The following is a 20,257-nucleotide window of genomic DNA, read 5'->3' on the forward strand; positions in this document are numbered from 1 at the left end:
TACTGATACGGTACTGTTGCTAAGCACTGTTGGGTCAATCTCCCCACGGACTGTTTTTCCTGCATACGCCGCAGCCTGCTGATACGTGATTGGTCAATATTGCTCGGACTACAAGCGTAGTTCAAACAGAAACCAGAACACTTGCCTTCCTGGAAATCCACGTCACTGCCTACAGATTCTGCTGTGGAGAATCCGTAACTAGAGATGAGGTCTCTTTGAATAATATAAAAAAAGAGTACGGTCTAGACTTGCTCTTTTTGTAAAGTGTCTTGAGATAACTTTTGTTATGATTTGGCGCTATGCAAATCGAATTTGATTGATTCGATTGATACATTCAACTTTTTGGGAGTCTGCCAGATATGTTTTGAAACAACATTTTCTCATCTCATTATTCTCAGAAATCAATCTGTTTTGCATTATATTTCCGTCAAAACGTATTTGGAGTCTTTCAGTGTCACATTTGTAAGTTTGAGTCTGGCTTTAGAAACTTATTTTAGTATTTTTATCTGCAGTTTTTATGTACCTCCATGTTTTTTTGTTTAGTGTCAGATGCGGTGTCTTGACTTTGATTGAAGCTGCTGTGACAGTGTAATTTCCTGTAAAGGATTAATTAAGTATCTATCCATACATCTATGCTAGTCTTACTCAGCCCCTTTCACACATGCACTCCTGACAGTTTTCAGAAAATTTCAAGACAGTCTGCCCTTAAATTTTCCAGAATTGCCCTTTCACACACGTCCCTCACAGCGGGAGATTTCCCCTGTCGGACGGTGGAGGGTCTCATGAGGCGGGCACATGACGTAAAAAGTATGTTGTGGAAGTCACAGCGCACTCAGCCCTCACAGCCAGAAACTCCCGAATCTCTTCATCTCTCCAATTTGCAGACATCGTCTCGTAAATGATCCTTCCTCTCCAACCTCTGATGCTTTCAATCATCCCGTTACGTGCTGCTCTTCTGGTTTCGCGCTAGTCGTATGACATAACCGTCATCACCCCGCCCACTCGCTCATGGTAAATGTTCCTGACTGTTACCAGCTGCGATCACACGTTGGCTCACCTTGACTTCTTGCGAATTTTAAGCAGCGCATTTGCGAAAGGGGGTGAAAGACAATGAGAATCAAAGGATCACTTTAGCAGCTGCTCCTGACGCTGGTCCAAGCCAGACAGCAGAGGCCCGGCCGGCTGAGGCAGACAAGAGGATAAACCAGGGACAGGCTGTTTGCTCTACGTGTCCTCCATGTGTCAACACCAGCAGCAGTCTCAACCTCCGCCACTCTGAATAAACTCCAAAATATTATTCCTCATGATTAACTGAGCAAAATTACTCCACTCTTCACTGAACTTTGACTGTGTTCCCTTGGAGGACAGCTTACCACAAAGCCTCTCGACTCGAGCACCACGTAGGTTACTGGTGGGCATTTTCCCTTACTCTTGGTCTGCGAAGCTCAAGTTCGACTTGGGTGAGTGCATCCTATTAAGCAGCCACTCCTCTTCTTCTTCTGTGCACATGGCTGGAGATCATATAAAACAGGTCAGGGATTTGAACCTACGATTCACTGACTTGAATGAGGAGAAACTAAGGCGAGAATCATTTTTCAAAGCGGTGAAATGGTTCAATGAGCAGGGTCGATGTTTGGGATTATAGAGAAACTGTACCTCCATGATGTTGACTTTAATTACAGTTACCACTATTGAATATTAATGTCAGACTTTAAACTTTTAATTATATTGATGTTAGGATTCAGACAATTTAATGAGACATTTCGCCACTTTTCAAAATGAAGAGGGGTGTCATATATAGTTTGACTATGTTCGGTGGTATATTTAGCCATATATTTAAAGCTACTGTGAGGATTTTCTTACTGGTTATGAAACAGGCTGAAATTAATTCTGATGACTCTATATGACTTACACAAGCAAACCTGCCATCAGCGACAAGATTGATTATTTCTATATAGTTATTTTTAATGCCTGAAACCGCTGGCAGGGGGGTAGGTATCAGACAAAGCGATTAACTGCACGCTGCCTTTGTTTACATTTTCCAGGGCAGTTTAAAGTGAGTGATACATATGACTGTTAAAGAAAGCAGGATGTTTGTTAAAAACCACCACTTAAGCATGTACAGGATAAAATCAGCAAAGAGATAAGAGGTACGGCTTTGTCCACAGGGGGCGCCAAAATCAACACAAACCAAAGGTTCCTAACAGGAGCTTTAAATTCTGACTGCTTTTACTGTAACTTTCATTGTACTCTGCTTAAATTAAGACTATTTAACTCTATACTTTAAGTATTTTTGTTTAAAAAAGGCAGAAATCTGGAGTGATGGGAGCCCCATGCACAGAGGCTACAGTCCTCCACGCACTGGTTGCAGGTTCAACTCCCATTTGGTGCATGTCATCCCCCACTCTCTCCTCCCCACATTTCCTGTCCCTCTCCAGCAGTCTTATCAAATAAAAAAAGCCAAAAAAATAATCAAAAAAAAACAAAGAAAAAAAAACAGAAATCTGATTAAAAATGGTCAAAGGAAAAACTAAATTGGAGGCAGGGGAAATAAAAATCCAGATCCCAAACCCTTCAGCTTGGTCTTCTATTTGTGCTTGCAACAACAGAATACAGTTATATCCCTCCATTCAGTCTGCAACAATTATTATGATTGTTGAGTTGAATTTCTTTTTCTTTTCTTTTTTTTATCGATTAGGTTGTTGTTGTTGTTTGGTCTACAAAATGCTGAAACATGTTTACAAGTTGTTCCAAAAGCTCTGAATTGCTTCTTCTTCTTCTATTATTTTGTTCACAACCCAAAAAATTCAGTTTGGTGCAAAAAAAGAAAAAAAATCATTTAAAAAGTTAAAACTGGTTCAAAATGATTACTTTTTTAAAATACATTTTGCAGCTGAATCAAATGTTATTAAAGAGGTCGTATTTTGCTGTTTCATATTTTAAGACATAATGTTACAATGTTGGATGTCCGGACTAAACATGTGTGAAGTTTCAACTCTGTAGGTAAAACTATGCTGGAGTATGTTTTTTCTAAACGCTGCACTTTGCCTCAGCTGCGTCGGAGAGCTGGCCGATCAGAAGAAAGTGGGCTTGTAGGGGCGGCGGTTTCTTAAAGGGACAGAGCTGACTCAGTCGTTTCAGGCAGAGGCTGTATGACGGCGTGCACAGAGCACCATTGTGATAAACACGATGAGTTTATTTAACTGTAAATGATGCTAAGCTACTCCACAGGTATCACAGAGTGAAATATGATTAGCATAAATTAGCATAACACCCCCCCCTTTAAGTTGCCGAATCATGCTCTTGCATCATATTAAGAAAATAACAGACAATTACAAAACCATTGGCCATAATAGGAACGGATGATTAATTAGAGGGAAGAAAAGTGGTCAGATGGATCAGCAGACAGCCGTGTGATCTTCCTCTGCCTCTGTAGGTCTTTAACACAAAAACCCTCACACAAAACAGAGTCACGCACAGCTCTGCCTTGGCACTAGATCAGCTGTATGGCACGTTGCGGAGAAGCCCTTGGGCTGCAGTCCCACAGCTGTAATCGCTGTGTTTTGTCTGCAGCGAAGATTGAGGACTGCTGAAAGTGAAGCCGAGCGCAGAATGAATCCAAGCACCACGGAACACACGCACACACACACACACACGCACTCTCTCCCCTCTTTCACACACACGCAACATGGAGCACAACTACTTTCATGTGCAACTTCAAAGCATCAATTAAACAGGAGAAGAGCTGGATAATAACCATAAGGTTATCCTCATCGTAATGAGCCAAAGTATTCGTTGTGACACATCAAAACAGCAGCACAGCTTCTAGCCGGCGCATGGAAATGCATCCCCAGCCCAGCGGGGAGCAGCGTGCATGCCAATAAGGGAGGAACTTTTTAAGGCCATATCTTAATATAATATGACAAAACCGGAACGTGTTTTGACTTCAAAGTTTTTTCTGGAATGGTGTCGGAGCACACAGGAACTATAATGGTTACATGTTGTTACCCTAGTTTTACAAACACAGGCTTCACCTTCTAAAAGGGGCTCTATGATTATTCAAAGAATATTATAAATGCATATTTTTTTATCTATCTAGCTGTTTCTATGTGCTTAAAAAATGGTTGATGAGAAATGTTGGCTGTGGCTCAACAAGAAGAGCGTGTTTGGAAGATTGTTGGGTTAATTCCAGGTGATTTTGGGCAAGATATCAAACCTCACATTGCTCAAGAAGCTGTATGTTTGTGCTTGAATGTGTGCATGAATTTGGGCCATGGTGTGTAGTGTAATTGCGGCCTATTTCCCATATAAGAAAGATATATGCACACATGCAAAACTACTCAGTTTGTGTCTTGATATTGGACGACGTTTTTTCCATTTTCAATCCTGATTTCCTACGAAAAAGAAAGCGACAATTTTCTCCTGCGAGATTTTGCAGGTGGCAGTTTTTTGTTCTTGCAAGCTCTAGGCTCGGCTGTTGCTCGACAGAATGTCACAAGCAGAAAGCCTCTTAATACCCACAACACTCTTTGATGTGTACAGTACATTGAGCAGGAAAAAAAACCACCGGCGCTCTGCAAAAACCCGTGGCGCTGAGCATAATGTGCATGTCGGGTGTGAAGAGAGCGACACTACAGCAAAGTCCCGACTCGTACCAATTTCTTCTTAATGCTTATCACAGGCCGGGGAAGGGAGGAAAGTACATCTATGGATAGTCAAGCGCCGCTTTATGGCAGCACTGATAATGCCATGTAGGAGTCACAGACGCGGGTCAAATCAAAGCACCTAACAAGGCACAAGAGACGTAAAAAAAGTGTAGGATAAATCGCTATACCCCTGCCCGAACTTCAGAGTGAAGAGGGACAACTAACGGCGGGCTCACAGCGTGTCAATTCCACATCATTAGAACCAGTGTTCACAGAGCTGGATAAAGGCATATCTAGGGGGTTGTTGGAGAACAAAAGAAAGGGCTCCTGTGTGCATCACACTTTAATGGACCACTCCTCGCAGATCAAAAAACATGAAAACCAACCCTCTCTCTCTCCCAACTTCACATTGCACAGAGAAAACTGCTGACTTACACACTTTGATAGCAGAGTGTAACAACTTCTCCCAGGCAACAAAGAGATCTTTAATTGGACAGTTCAGTCACAACAGAGTATCGGGCCCTGCTCACAAGAGCCTCTTATTCAGATAAAATTCAGTTGAGGGTGTTAACGCGGCCAATTAGATTTTGCTGTAGTCACACGGAGGCGGATAAGAATCTTGAATGCTTTTATTTTGAAATCTAGTCGGGACACATTTAAGTCGAGACGGTGGCAAAAAAATGCCCATAAGAGTGGTTAAAAACTCGCCTAAAAAGCTGAAGATGACTCAGCGGCAGGCGTTTTGATAGCTGTTTTAGTCTCTAATCTCTTTTGGCAGCAGTTACCTTGGCGTTCGCTTGGATTTCCTGGCTATCAAAAAGCCATCCTTTCAGCTTAAGATGCAGGAAGTTGCCAAGACTTGAGGAGGTTACTGACATCTAGTCAGGTGTCATTGAATGCAATATAGAATTGCAATGTAGGCAGAATTACAGCCTCTTGATAATGACTTGAAATTGCATAATCCTATCCGATAAATTATTCATGTTGATAGCAATTTAACACCTGGCTATCTTCCTGATCAAGCATTGTGAAATATCCTCCTAATAAGGTTCTGAGAGCGGCTGCCTAGATGGGGGAAATTGGAAAGCCAAGGTAGAATATCTACGCATGAGCCAACATTTTTCTGAGAGTCCAGGTATAAGTCGGTTCTTACGAGAAAGTAGGGCAATACGTGCTGACAGGGAAAGTGAGGAATGTTGCTACAAAGCAAAAAAAAAAATTAAATATGCAGGTTTGTGGACACCAGGAGAAGAGGAGATGAACAGCTGCGGGGTTTAGCTGAGCAGACACAACTGCTACTGTAGTTTTCCAGCTGAGCAGACATTAAGACGTGTTTTCCCTTTAATGTATATTCAAATGAAGCTAAGGCACTTTGGTTTTTAAACTACAGGCACTTTTAATGCCAGGCAGGAGATGTATGTGTTTCTATACTGCTACTTTATTTGCTCTTGCTCACACTCCAACGCAGATTGGTGGGAAATCTCCAACCCAGACAGCCCTGAGGCTCACTGATCCACCATTAGTGGCATGTCTTCCCATGGAAAACAACCCGCATGTTTGTGCGACTGGATGTAGACCCCCCGCATATCATACCTACTGTTCCTCCACCAGGTAAGAGCTCTAAGACAACAGCCTTCCTCTTGTGCAGACTAGCCCACAGGCTGTCTTCTCAATAGTGGCATTTTAGTGGCTCTTTATCCCTTTTGTCAGGATAGGATGATGACAGCATTATCCTAGTTTTGTAACTGTGAGCTCCTCTTTTATTAAGTAGGCAGGATAGAATTTATTGGGCACACTAGTCCTATCTTTCCATACGAGGCCCAGTGTTATCGTAAATATATAATGACCCCGGCTGGTAGATTGAAAATGGGACTAAATCATCTCCGCGTAAAGATGCCTTCAGGAACCAATGCTTGGGTTTGTTCATTCATGATCGAGAGATGTGTCTGTTCATTTCACGTTTACCATTTCCAAGGATTAGATTGTAATAAAATGCCTCCACGCATTCCTTTCATGAGTATGGGCCAGATGTGAGTCACAGTCACCGTGATGATGACCTTTGACCTTTGACCACCAATTTTTACACGGTTCATTCTTGGGTCCAAGTGAATGTTTGTGCCAAATTTGAAGATAGTCCCTCAAGGCGTTCCAGAGAAATCGCATTGGGAATAATGGCCAGAAATGTGTTTTCCAACACATAATGAGTTGACCTTTGACCCTTTGTTCAACTTAATCATTCTATCCCATTTGGCATTTTCACAATAAGCGTATGAACCATAGACTGTATAAAAAGGTGGACAACATGACAGCTCCCTAAAAGTGAAGCCAAAACATCTCTAGCGCCCCCTGCTGACTGGTTGCAGTATAGCTCATAAATTCCGCCTCCTCCATGTTAACAGATGGGACATGAGTCAAACTATAAAATCAAAATACACGCCAAATAAATGTTTCTGAAACATGGTTTCTGTCATTATAGTTAGTTCTTATTGTGCTGATTTACGTCCAAGAGTGTTTCTGGCAAGTTTAGTTTTAATTAGTTATTTGATGCTGAAAAGATGATTGACAGCAAACGATCACTACAGTCATTGAAGTTCCCATATCTGTGAACGTTTGCTTCAGACCAACACAAAGAAGCTGTTCTGCTGTTAAATACGCCGATTTTACGTCAAGTCAATCTGTGATTCGGAAGTGGCAAGATGGTAGCGCCTGTCACGGGGGTGTTTTGGCTTCAATTTTGTACAATGAGAGTACATGGAGATGCTCTTTGATCAGAGCGATCTTGACCTTTGACTACCAAATCCCAGTGAATTCATCCTTTGAGTCCAAGTGGATGTTTATGCTACATTTAATATGAGTCATTCCAGGTGTTGCTGGGATACTGAGTTCACGAGAATGGGCCTGACTATGAGGTCGCAGTGATCTTGACTTTCACATTTTATATAACAAAAAATCCTTGACTCCAAGGGAATGTTTGTGCCATATTCAGAGATATCCATTCATGTGGTATTATGTATAAAGAATGGATATATGGACGCACGGAACTGACAAGCCGAAGAAAAGCATATTCCCAACCACAATCCAGTTTCCTCTTGGCCTTTGCCTTGTGCACTTCTTCAATAGTTTTGCAATGCCGCACTAACCTTCAAGCCCTGACCTATTATCATTCCCCTTTAACCTCTATCCCACTAATAGAGTTGTTTCTTAGTTTAAGAGTGTTTGTACCTTTATCGTACTGACCCTCCGGTTTGCACACATTTTCACGTCTAATTATAGGCCCACAAAGGAAGCTCTTTTACCATTGACCTCAGAGAGAACATCTCTCGGCCGTGTCCTTCAGAGTTTTGGAGACGTTGACCCGCATGGATTTAATGTTACAGGCATTATTCGCTCAGGAAGTTGACACAAGATACAATTTTTAGTATTAAGAGTGTTAAATTCTCGACAGCAAATAAGCCAAGCTGAAGTGTCGTATATAACCAAGAGTATAATCTCTCTCATCCACTGCCTAGGTGACTTGGAAGATTAATAATCCCCACACTAGAAAGTAAGGATAATATTAAGAGAAAATATGCTCAGTGTTTCGCCCCTATTTTAGCTGACAGTGATCAAGAGGATAGTTAATAAACTTATTCTGCCAAGGGTAAGTGAACTCATCATGCTTAATGTCTCATTTTCAGTGTTAATGTCCTGCTGGTCATAATGGTATGACCAATGACACAAGCAGCGTATTTTACAACATAACTGATTAACATGGCTGGTGACGCTCCTGGTAATGAGCTGAATTTATTCCAGTGGCAGCGGCTGGTGTCACCAATGTTTTCCATCACATGATTGCACCGAGCATATTTTTTTTTACAAGTGTGAAACTGCGCTCCAATTTGATCTTTAATGGAACTGAAAGCCAAGATAGTAAACTGACAGCAAGCGTAATACAACATGTTAACACTTGATTGCAAAAGGGTTGGAACCGAACAGCAAGGCCAATTCTTGAATGTGCTATGTCAGAAAGTAATCTTGCTTTTCTAAACAAATTGAATTCACATTCTCTTGAAGATGTTTTGAGTTTAAGTGATGCTTGAACTGTTGGGCTCTGCGCATGCATTCCCTCTCCACAGATGAATGCGAGCTTATAAATTAGGTTAGATATGCTGCTCTGTGGCCTCCACGCAAGCCTGAATGATGAATAAGTTGACTCAAAAGTTGTAACTCTGGCTTGAGAAAAATCACTGTGTGGTATCCCTCATTACCCGTACCTCTACACCGAACCAGCCGTCTACAACAGGTACATAAAATCTAAAAAAGAAAAAAGCTGTTCAAGAGATATCAGATGGGATAGCAAATGTGAAATTTATTTGGAAATAGGGCTGCAATTGCAACGTGCGCATGTGAGGCAAACTGACTGCTACAAATCAAGCTGCTGCTTTATTGTTGCTTGGTGCTAAAGGAGTACTCGCCATTTTGTAGTTTTCCATCACTAATCCGTCTTTTAGTTATGTGTGGGCTGCTTTTCAGTGTGTGTATTGCCGTTATCAGCAGCACCTCGTCCCGGCGCTCGTTAAGGCTGTGGCAACGTAAATGGGCTGGTAAAGCGGATGTACCGTGTGTGTGCTGACAGGAAGTGGGATACCGAGCTGGTCAGGTTGCTAAAACATAAGTTTGAACATCGCTAGAAATGGAAGATGACATACCATAAAGAAACGCAACTGCAGCCCACAAACCTATTTGTATTTATTTTATTAAAAAACGTGAAACACTTGAACTCTCTCTACTTTGTCATGTGGGTGTAAGAGTCTCTAAACTCCTAAAAGTAGGAGAGGGGATTTGTTTGGTTAGAGGAAAATACTTAAAAGTCCCAAATAGGGATGCACGATACTGGATTATTTTGCCTATATCCGATATGGTGATAATTTCCAACCCTTTTTTGCCGATTGCAGATTTCGATACCGATATATTAGGCACATGTTTTGTTCCACCTAATTGCAGAGAACATCAAGTCTGTCCCTGTAGTGGAATTGTTATCATGCCTACTACAATTGTAGTGGCCAAAAACTGCCATACCGGAGACATCTTGCACCCTTCTTCACGCTTGCCGCAAAAGCGTTGTACAAAAGGTCACGTGTCTGATCACTTGCGTTTCTGAGCGTACCTGAATGCAACGTCCCCCCAAACATGGCAGTGAGGGGGACATGCCCGGACTTGTTCACTCCACCCACTACAGAAACATCGGTGATTGCTTACGGACTCTTTTTATCGTGTGTGTGTCCATGAATATGTAAGTTAGTTTTGCACTGATGTTTATGTTACTCTCTGATAGCGTCGGCTTTGGCCGCGAGTGTATTTTCGGCGTGTTTGATGTTGTTAATTCCGGTAAAATTACGAGAATGTGAGCTAACTGTTAGCTAGTTAAGAGTTGTGAAAGCTGTTTAACTTCTATTCACTGGCTCGAGTTTCTGTGACTTTTTAGTCTTTATTTGTAAATTGTTGATAAATTCGCACAGGCAGTGCGCGTGCACTCGCGCTGTGTTAATCTCATAGTATAATGTCAAGCTTTTATAGGAAATCATTGAGCCTTTAGGCAGAATTAAAGCGTTGTTTTATTGGCGGGAAAGATCGGCAGAAGTGCCGATGCCGATATGTCATTGTCAAGCCATTATCTGCAGATACTGATACCGTGCCATATTTTTTTTTTCCAAAATCATGCAGCCCTACTGGGAAACTTTGTATTCAAAGCAGCCTGGCAAGTCTCCAGGGCAGCATGGCCGCCCAGTGGTTAGCACGCCCATCCAGAGGTCATACAATCTATCATTTTTTATACATGTGCTTAGTTCTCTCAAAAAATAATGCAAGTCAAGTTAAATGGATTTGCAAAATAGCTTGTAAATGTGTATTATCTTTCAAAGTGAAATGAAATCATCAGAATAATTTGAAATGAAAGTGCCACCTGCGTAAACAATCTTCAACACTATTAGGGAAGCTGTGTTGACTGGCTTCAAAATACAAATAATGTTGAATGCCTGCTAAGCTGTTTGGAAAATTGGTGGAAATAAAATGAATACTAAACAGTCACACATCTAATCCCTAATTTCAAATTATTTACTGTCACATGTAGGTATGAAGGGTTAACTCTAACCATATTTCAACCTAACCCTATTTCTAAGGGTAAATACCCCTACCCAAAACCAAAAAACTTGTACCATAGAAGAGCCAAAAATCCCATGTATGTATGAAGGGTTAACCCTAACCCTATTTCAACCTAACCCTATATCTAAGGGTAAATACCCCTACCCAAAACCCCCAAAATTGTACCATAGAAGAGCCAAAAATCCCATGTATGTATGAAGGGTAAACCCTACCCTAACCCTATTTCTAAGGATAAATATCCCTTCCCAAAACCAAAAAATGAGTATCATAGAAGAGCCAAAAATACCATGTATATATGAAGGGTTAACCCTAACCCTATTTCTAAGGGTAAATACCCCTACCCAAAACAAAATAAATTGTACCATAGAAGAGCAAAAAATCCCATGTCTGTATGAAGGGTAAACCCTAACCCTATTTCAACCTAACCCTATTTCTAAAATAAGTACCATAGAAGAGCCAAAAAAAACTTTCATTTTTCATTATGTAATATGCAAATGAAAGAAAACATTAAAATAAAATGCCTGCGAGCTCTGCTACATTCTGCCAACAAAGCTGTTAACTTTTCAATTGACTTTTCGTCCTACCTCTGGTGTGGCTGGGGACCCTCCGGCGGCCTGTCGATGAGCTGTGCATGACATGCTGGTAGTGCGACATGTCCGTCGGCGTGTTGGGAACACGGAAGCTGTCCTGGAATCTCTGCATCAAATCTTCCACCGACTCCGTGTTTGGGTCAATGGCTATAAAAGAGAGATCCAAAGTGAAAATGGCAGGCATGTCGAAAGGCTTTAAAGAGAAAATCTGTCGGCAAATAGTGACAGACACACAAGATTGAGTGTACACAGATGCATAAAGGCAAACGCCCCAAAATAGCTTTCTCTTTTTTCATAAGGATAAGAGATTGGAGTATGATATGCATCATGAGCCACTAGGCTGTCCCATTTAGACACTATAAAAAAGCAGCACACTGTTATTTCCTCTATTCCATTTTTTCAGGCCTTTAAATGATTCCATCAATTCAATATTGCCTCATCTCTACAGGGATCCTGCCAACGCTTCCTCTGATGGCTCAGTCTCACTCTTCCTGATGAATGACTGCAAAACAACTGGCTGTGGGGGGAAGAGGGGGTAGTGGAGTGAGGAGTTTGCTTTCCTTTTTCTTACAATGGAAAATTACAAAAGGAAAGGAAATTCGTAGAACCATATCTAGATATGTTCGGGCTCAATTATACAAACAAAGAGACCAATTACGACTTAGAAATATGGCGACATATGCATGCCTAAAAGAGATAATGATATCAAAGTCGAGCCTCTTTTAAAAGATGCTTCCTTTATTTAGATTAGTTAGATGAGAGTGAGATTCTTATTACGTAATGATTCCTCCGTCCGCTATGGTTTCCACATCAGCATCCGCTTGAAAAACAGCAAACAGCTCTGTCCCCAAACTTCCAGAAGCACAGCCATCTCCAAAAGAAGGGGGCCATTTATCACCCTAACCACCGCTACCCCCACCTATCATCAACATCTTTTGATCTGTCAGTCTGGCTCGGAGGTGTACTCTTTCCATGAATAATGGTGATGCGTTGCTCCCGGTGGATGCTCATCACGCATGCCGATGAGCGAGCAGGAGCGGAGAAGAAGGAGGGAGATGAAGAGGATGAGGGCGAAAGTGAAGAGGCAGGAGCGGCTCTATTGTTTGTGATATTATAAATGGAAAGCTAACAATAACAGAGGCGTTGCAGTGTGCTTCTGAACAAATATTGCCCTTGCAATAATACATATTTGTTTAGATACAATTGTGGTTACGCTCAGCTTGCTCTTCTATGGGCTATGTTGTGTCAAGAACTGCTGTTAGTGTACTATGGTAATGGGCCCCAGTAACCAGATGCAAGAGATGACGCAAATTGGCCATGACCTCATTTCAGGGACAGCTGTTGGCAATCCTGTACTGTATAATGACAATAAGAAAACCTTGAACCTTCTGGTCAAAGATCCTTCTGCTCTGTAAAGTTGGCAAAGTTTCTCTATAAGATTATCCAAAGACCTTGAAGCTGTTTTTCCTCCAATAAGCCTTCAGTAAACACGTAAATACAGATTACTTCTCTGTAAACCATCATATTCTGAGACAAATGTTTGCCCTAGGCCTTACTGCTTTACCAGCCATACATAATGTAAATCGCAGTCATGAGAATCTGTAACAATTAAGAAATATTTGTATCAATCTAGATCCCCCAACACATTATACTGTAAGCATTTACAATGACTGAGTAAAATCTTCAAAATGACTATTTTTTATTACTTTGTTGTAGAGATAGACCGATATGTTTTTTTCAGGGCCGATACCGATTATTAGTAGTCAAGTAGGCCGACAACCGATATTTGAAGCCGATATTCATTTGCAGTAAAAGTGAAAATATTGGCGTCAAAATGTTGAATAATACAAACTCCAACACTTAACTTTGTTTAAATGCCTTTAAGTATATGCATCAGAGCCAAAATAACCCAGTTTTAAATTGATCTCTTATCGGCCGTCGGATTAAAAAATAAAAATAAATTTTTAAATTTTAAATTATTTTTTTTTAAAAGGCCGATGCCGATATGCGTCAAAATGCCAAATATCGGCGCCGATAAGCGTCAAAATGCCAAATATCGGCGCCGATAATCGGTCCATCCCTACTTTGTTGCAATGATTAAAAATCCATCATTCCAGACGGCTGTTTTTTCTATTAAATTAAAATAATATATAGATAAAGTAAAAAATAAAAAACACGATGATAGAAACAACAACAACACTAACAACAAAATCCAAAAAAAGAATAATGAGGGTTTGGGGTTGGGGGTACGGATGGGTACCGAAACCCGGTTGCAAACGGGCCCCGGGGCTGACATAAGAAATACAGCAGTTTTGACAAACTTCCGACGTTATCGGTTCTGCTTTCGGTACTGGAGTAAATACATGTCCTGTGTATTATTGCTGCAAAAACGTTATCTTGCACATTTAATCTCACCAACCGTTTCTAATTTGCTATAAGATTAAGACATTCATCTTTCCAATCCAGAGGACAGATCTCTCTCACAGAGCCTGTGTGCGAGGGGCGGGGGCAGCTCTCTTTCACACATCCTGCTTGTTACGATAGCAGAGAGGAGTTATATTAAAAAAACAAACAAAAAGTGACAACAAACAAAGCACTACAAATCACTAACAAAAGGTGCAATACAAAAACAACATGTAGAGAGACGTGTGACATGTGTGGAGGATGGCGGGGGAGAGTTAAAGATGTCATGACTCTTCCTAGCAACACCCGGAGGAAGACCCGATGAGGGGCGAAACCGGTTGGCGTTGTACTCCTGTAATATTGATGTTTTTTACAAGAGATGTCCTGATTCAATAAAGGCATTTTAAACTAAATCCCTGTCTCTGTGTGAGTGTGCCTGAAGACAGCCCACTGGCTTCCCTCCTTGGAGAGAAATATACGTTCAAAAGTGCGGTTACACTTCACCAGAGTCGATGCCGACAATGCTCGTTGCCACAAGTGCAACAGCACTTTTGCTTGTAAGGGCGGAAACACAAGCAATCTGCGCAAACAGCTGTCTAAAGCGCCTCATATACAGGCAGAGACATGCACCCAGCAAACTTAGCACACGTGACGAACCGGGTTAATTGATAAGCCCCGCCCACTACCCACTACTAGTGATTTGTTTTAAACATTGCTGTTTCCTTTGCTGTGAACAATTGTTTATTTTACATTTTAGAAAATGAAGCAACCTTAATTCAGTTATTAATTTCTTTAGTTTTTCTCTAACAAAAAGATCCGATAAGAATACCCTTGAAGTACCGGATCGTTAAGCAGTATCATTAAGAGTAGTAATACTGTTAAAATCTTAACGATACCCATCCCTAGTTGGGGGTGGGGGGTTTTCATGCCTATTCACTGCAGGTCTTGGTTTAAATTACTATAATTCGCCACTATGCTTTTTGTTCTCCACATCGTCTCCAGTAACTAGACTAGAACTAAATGCACGCTCACTTTCCAGGCAAATTCCCTCTAGTATTCAAAATTGCTCTTAGGTTTTGGTTTTTTATTCAGCCATTAAAATCTAATTCAACCATTTATTCTTAAATGTCGAAGAACAGCAGCTAAAAAAAAAAAAAGAGAAGAGTTTCCTGAGATAACAGATTGGAGAGCTGGCTAGATTACAAGCAGTGAGATGAATTTGCAGGAACAGGAAGTCCTCTGAGAGAGGAGAGAGCGAAAAAAATAATCAGGGAAACCAAAAACTCAAAAACTCCAAAAAAAAAAAAAAAAAAAAAATGTGGAACGGTATTCGAACCATTGCAGCACACCTATGCTGACCCTAAAATAGGCAGCTCTTATTCATAATTCATAGAAACAACCCCTTATCTACTGTACAAGCATGCTTTACTACAACCACAGCTACTGTCTAGAGGTGTTGAATCAAAACAGTCATAAATGTTTGAAGAGGGAGTCCAAAGGTTCAGGTTTTTGTTTTTTGTTTTTCTCGAGGTATCTGGTCTTCTCCACAGCTGGAGGGCTGGATATGAACTTTCTGCAGATATTTCTATTATAACAGTGTATGAAAATTTGGAATCCCTGTGTTATGTCTGTACAAATTGATCTAAGATGCCCAGAAGGCAGCCAAATGCTTAATGGGAGTCAAGCACACTCGAGTACATGGCTTATTGAGCAAAGGAAATATCGACTCTGTGGAAAGAACGATGGTCCAAAAATTGGTTTCTGTCCACGTTTGCTGCTGCTTTGAGTAAGAACTGGTTGCATGATAGAACATATGTGTTCAAGAAAAGGCCATGTGTATGAATACGTCACAAATGGTGGAATTTAGGCACAAGACGACATCATTTTTAAGCATACGTTTGAGGGGTGAGTTTACACACAATGGACCAGAGTATTTTTGGCTGACTGAGCTAGTTAGTGACGATACTTTTACAGCCGTAGAGAGAGACAGAGTCGGGACATCGCAATGGCGGATCATGGAGCATATTGGACCTCCACTGACGCGACTCTCTGTCTATACGGCTCTGGATACTTTGTTCGGGGAGTAGCCGGGGCTGCACACACCTGCTTTCAAACACGTTGTCATCGGCCTCATAAGGACAGTCCTTGTAACACATTGCCCACAAAAGCGCACATTGACCTGATGCGATCAGCCACACACTAGGTTTTGACCTAGTAACACAACCATGCTATTGAATGGTAAGAATGACCTTATATATGATTTGTGAGGATTTGTCTAATTGCCACTGATACCAACTAGCACTGCTGCTAAGAGGCCAGTGGCTTTAAATTCACCGTCTTCAATCAGATGTCCCTCTAGTATTGCAAAGTATTGCAAAGACATCCATTTGCTGCAGCAAAATACAACAAAGTATAACCACATCTTCTACTATGAAAGAAACTGGTGTAATGCCTGGCTCTGTTAACATGTTTTCCCCATATCTTTTGCCACTAGCTAATTGGACAAAGCTTCTTGTTGGGCAGTGAAAGTCCTTCAGACTGAGCCGTCATATTGAAGTCAATTGTATTTCCCATTTATAAGCCAATAAAGGAAGTAAAAATGATTCAACTGAAAGCTCTTACTCCAGGTTGCATACTTGCTCTCATGCCAAAGCCCTACTGTCGCTCTTGCTTCTGGCAGTGTTGCTGTAAACCACAGAACGTGTACGCCAACCCATGTCTCTGAGTGGGAAGGGGTTTTTTTGAACACATGACACGACAACTAAAACAGAGTTCCCTGCATTTTCTGGCGCACCTTGCAAAGGATTTCTCATCCTCACGATTTCTCTTCAAACCGACCGAAACCAAGTGAGTTTTTCACTTCACAGTGAGTCCCACATGAAAGCGTAGGATGGTACACAGTGATGTGAAGATGGTAGCTGCTTTTATAGCGGTTACTACACTCTTACAAGCACATCACTGGGCACTGACAACAAGATTTCTGAATCTACATACTGTAAAAGTGTTGTTATAGTTCACGTAACTATTTAGGTAAGCTTGACCTTTACAACATATTCCACAGTGACACATTGTGTAGGGAACTATGCATCAGCTAAAGGGCATTCAGTATGGAGTGGAGGAGAGCCGCCAGTATCGCCAGTGTCGTGTGTAATTGTCCGGCAGTTAAAGATATCAAGGGCCAAAATGTCCGCTGGGAAAATATGCAGAATAAGTAAACAATTAGAAAATGAATAATGCCGTATTAAATAGGCTATTGTGTTACTTAACAGATGTGTTGCTAAGAGAACTTCAATGTAAACTTAAACAGAGTTTACCTCCACTGTCAAAACATCAAGAGATGGACAGGCGGAGATGCACAACAGCACAGTACGACCCATCATTTGCATCTCGGTACTCGGTCAAGTGTGGCTGCAGAGCGCGTATTCTCGCTCTAGAACCAGATAAAAACAGCCCAGAGAAGTCGCCTCACTGAGGTCAAAAGGTTAATAACGTGCAAGTTGTCCCAATGGGTTGGATGGCTTCAACTTCGCAAAAGCAGCGGAGCAGTTCTGCTCAATAAAGCCCCGCCACAAACTGACCTACACAACTATTTGGCAAACACGAACTTGGACCAGAGAGGCTATTTTTTTCGACCTATATTAGTTCCTCATGTAGCTTATTTTAATGTTCTTTTATTCAATGTTAATGAAATGCAAAGACACACATTTAGGACGAAGTCTAATGTATTAACTCATGTCGAATTAATTAATTAGGCATATATGGCAAAGCATATGTCTGATAGTTGTTCTATTAACGGCCAAATCGGCTGTCAAAAAAAAAGTCTATCGTAAACTCTGGTCTGAAAAATACCTGTAAGAGAAATGGTAGACTCCATCACCATCGCCATCTTTCAGCCTACAAACTAATGTTACGTATCAGCCTCACACAAGATAAAACCAGGGACGATCTAGACATCCAGAAGCTAATCATTTTCGCTTTTCCACTTTCCTTCTGGTGTTGTCCATCTGCCCGAATCCCCATTAATGCAGCACAACTTTGATCTTTAACATTTGTCGTCACTTGTACTGTTGGCCCGGCTCTCGGTCAACCGGCCTCACTCTCGTTGCATAAGTGAAATCCGACACCTGCTACACTTGGCTGCGACTGCTGCTGATGCTTCTGCTGTTCTGTTGTTGTTTCTGTCTTCCAACTAGCATTGAGCCTGATGCTTTTAGAAAAAGCTAAATGTCTGGTTGGATGGTGGGCAAGTTATATAAACGATATATGCTACCATTACGTGTCATTCAGTTACCCAGTTATAGCTGAGAAGAAACACAAGCAGTAGACTAATTAAATTGTCAAAGGTTTAACAAATGTTAAACATCACATTCATCTCTTTTGTGTCTTTTAAAATGCAATGTGCCTTCACCTCCTCTTTAGTGTCAATACACGGGGCTAAATCGGAAACCTTGGGAGGGAAGTGTGGAGATAACTCAGGTACTCAAAAACGGTTAAGTGAGCGCCAGTCCCTGAGGGCATTGAAGGTAGCGCTAGGCTAATTCAGGTACTTGGAGTTAGCAAATAAACAAGAAGAGCTGGAGTGGGTGGCACTTAAGCTTTGACCTAGCTTGACGGAGGAGAGTGTGTGACAGCATGTTTGAGGTTAAATGCTCGCATGCATATTTCATTGCCTCCTGGAACTCTCTTTATCTCTCTTTCTTTGTTCCATTTTGAGGACGGAAGAGATGCTAGGCCAAGTAGAAGAGAGCCTAGAGCCAAAGAAAAGACACGTGCGTCTGTTTTTATCTTTGCCTACAATTAGTCACACAAAGATCTTTCATCTCTACCATCTTAAAGCACTAAACCATCATGATGGAAATATGTTTGCGCCACACAGTGCTCATGGCATCACTATTTTGCTATTATCCCCATTTCTTTCTTCCGTCAGAGGCAGCTGCTACGATTTTATATATCAGACGTTTGTTTTCCCCAGACCCTAAGTCCACACTGTCTCCTTATTCTGAGTTCAATGTCAGCTAAAGCTCTGGTGCCTTTATTTTCTCCCTTTTCCATCTCTCTTATCTGCAGTTACTCTCTTATCAGCGCTGAATATGTGTTAACAGTGTCTCATAAGCAGTGGATGTCAACAGCATGCCGCCTCAGTCAACTTATTCCTGGTGGTCTCACAGGGCCCAATGTGAAAAGATAACCCTACTCAATTTTCTCTTTGTGTTCGCCGGCATGCTCGTGCTTTACGTAGGCTTTGTGTATGCAAATGCCTTTGCGCCTTCTAGCTCCCACCCTGCTTTCACGTCTTACCTTCCATCCATGAAGCATATTGCAAAACAGCTTTGTGGAAAGCGTTTACTAGATTACGAAAAAGGCCGTCATACCAAGTAATTTTCTGTAAAATCAGTGCCAAAATATTGGTAAGTTGGTAGTTTTGTTTGGTAACACCCTCAAAATGACAAGTATATTCTATTTATACTTTTATATCGGATGGTAGTGTCACGGTTTGTTGTTCCCAAAAAGGTGAGGACCTAGATGCAGACTTATATGATTTAATAAAATAAAATTCCAACTGAAGATCCAACAAAAACAGGCAAAACCACAAGGAGCCTGGTAATCCAAAAACTAAAAAACGATACATCGGCAAACACAGGAAGACATGCATAAGGTTTTCACAGACAAAGACAATGAACCAGCAACGAGACAGGGGAGCACAAAGACTAAATAAACTTAGGAGGTGAGGCTAATCAGACACAGGTGAGACAATCAAGGGGCAGGTGAAAACAATCAGGACAGGGCACACAATCAAACAAGCAGGAAACACAAAGGCAGGAAGTGGACCAACACGAGAGACAAGGTGACAAAGTAAAACAGGAAATGATCTAATCAAAAAGACACAAGTGAAATACTTAACTAAACAAGACTAAATACTGACAAGAACACAGAATTAACTAAATACTAAACTAAAAGATGAAAACTTGTGACAAGGTAAAAGAAATAATAACTAAACACCAAAATACAAGACAAAACCAGAACTAAACTAGAAACTCATGACAGGTAGGACTATGGAACATCGAACGCCCAACTCATTCCCAAGTCGTGAAATACACACTCGACACTCAGCCTCTCGTAGAGAAGCACAAGGCACCCTTAAGAGTCTAAATAAAACGTATTGGGCTTTCAAGCGACTCCAATAGAAACCCAACTTCTGCAATATTAGATACTCAGAGCAACTACACCAAGCGGCGACCTCCGGTGTTGAAAAATGAAGCCGATGCGCAAGTGCAAAAAAACTGCAGTTCCTCGAGTGGCCACTTGAGGCTGGCTCCAGAAACCAACAAATAACATTACACCAGATGGGAACATTTTTACAGCAGAAACAAACATGTTTACAGCCTGGTACAAAAAACTGCTTTGTCATAAATAGCTAATTTTATTGTTCAAGATAACTGTAAGGGTGGTGAATTTTTTTATAACACACTCATTTTA

The 20,257-nt window shown here is 41.2% G+C and overlaps 1 protein-coding gene across 1 annotated transcript in view; it reads right to left on the reverse strand.

Moving 5' to 3' along the window:
• Positions 1 to 20,257, reverse strand: part of LOC138601843 (astrotactin-2-like) — a 329,634-nt gene that overhangs the window by 196,283 nt on the left and 113,094 nt on the right. The window contains exon 4 of the mRNA XM_069673098.1: positions 11,372 to 11,524. Coding sequence (XP_069529199.1) covers positions 11,372 to 11,524 — 153 coding nt within the window. The remainder of the gene's footprint in view (positions 1 to 11,371; positions 11,525 to 20,257) is intronic.

This window comes from Semicossyphus pulcher, unplaced genomic scaffold (genome assembly GCF_022749685.1).
Source record: "Semicossyphus pulcher isolate SPU_LCO1_2020_fin unplaced genomic scaffold, fSemPul1.0.p SCAF_22, whole genome shotgun sequence".
In the NCBI taxonomy this organism is placed as follows: domain Eukaryota; kingdom Metazoa; phylum Chordata; class Actinopteri; order Labriformes; family Labridae; genus Semicossyphus; species Semicossyphus pulcher.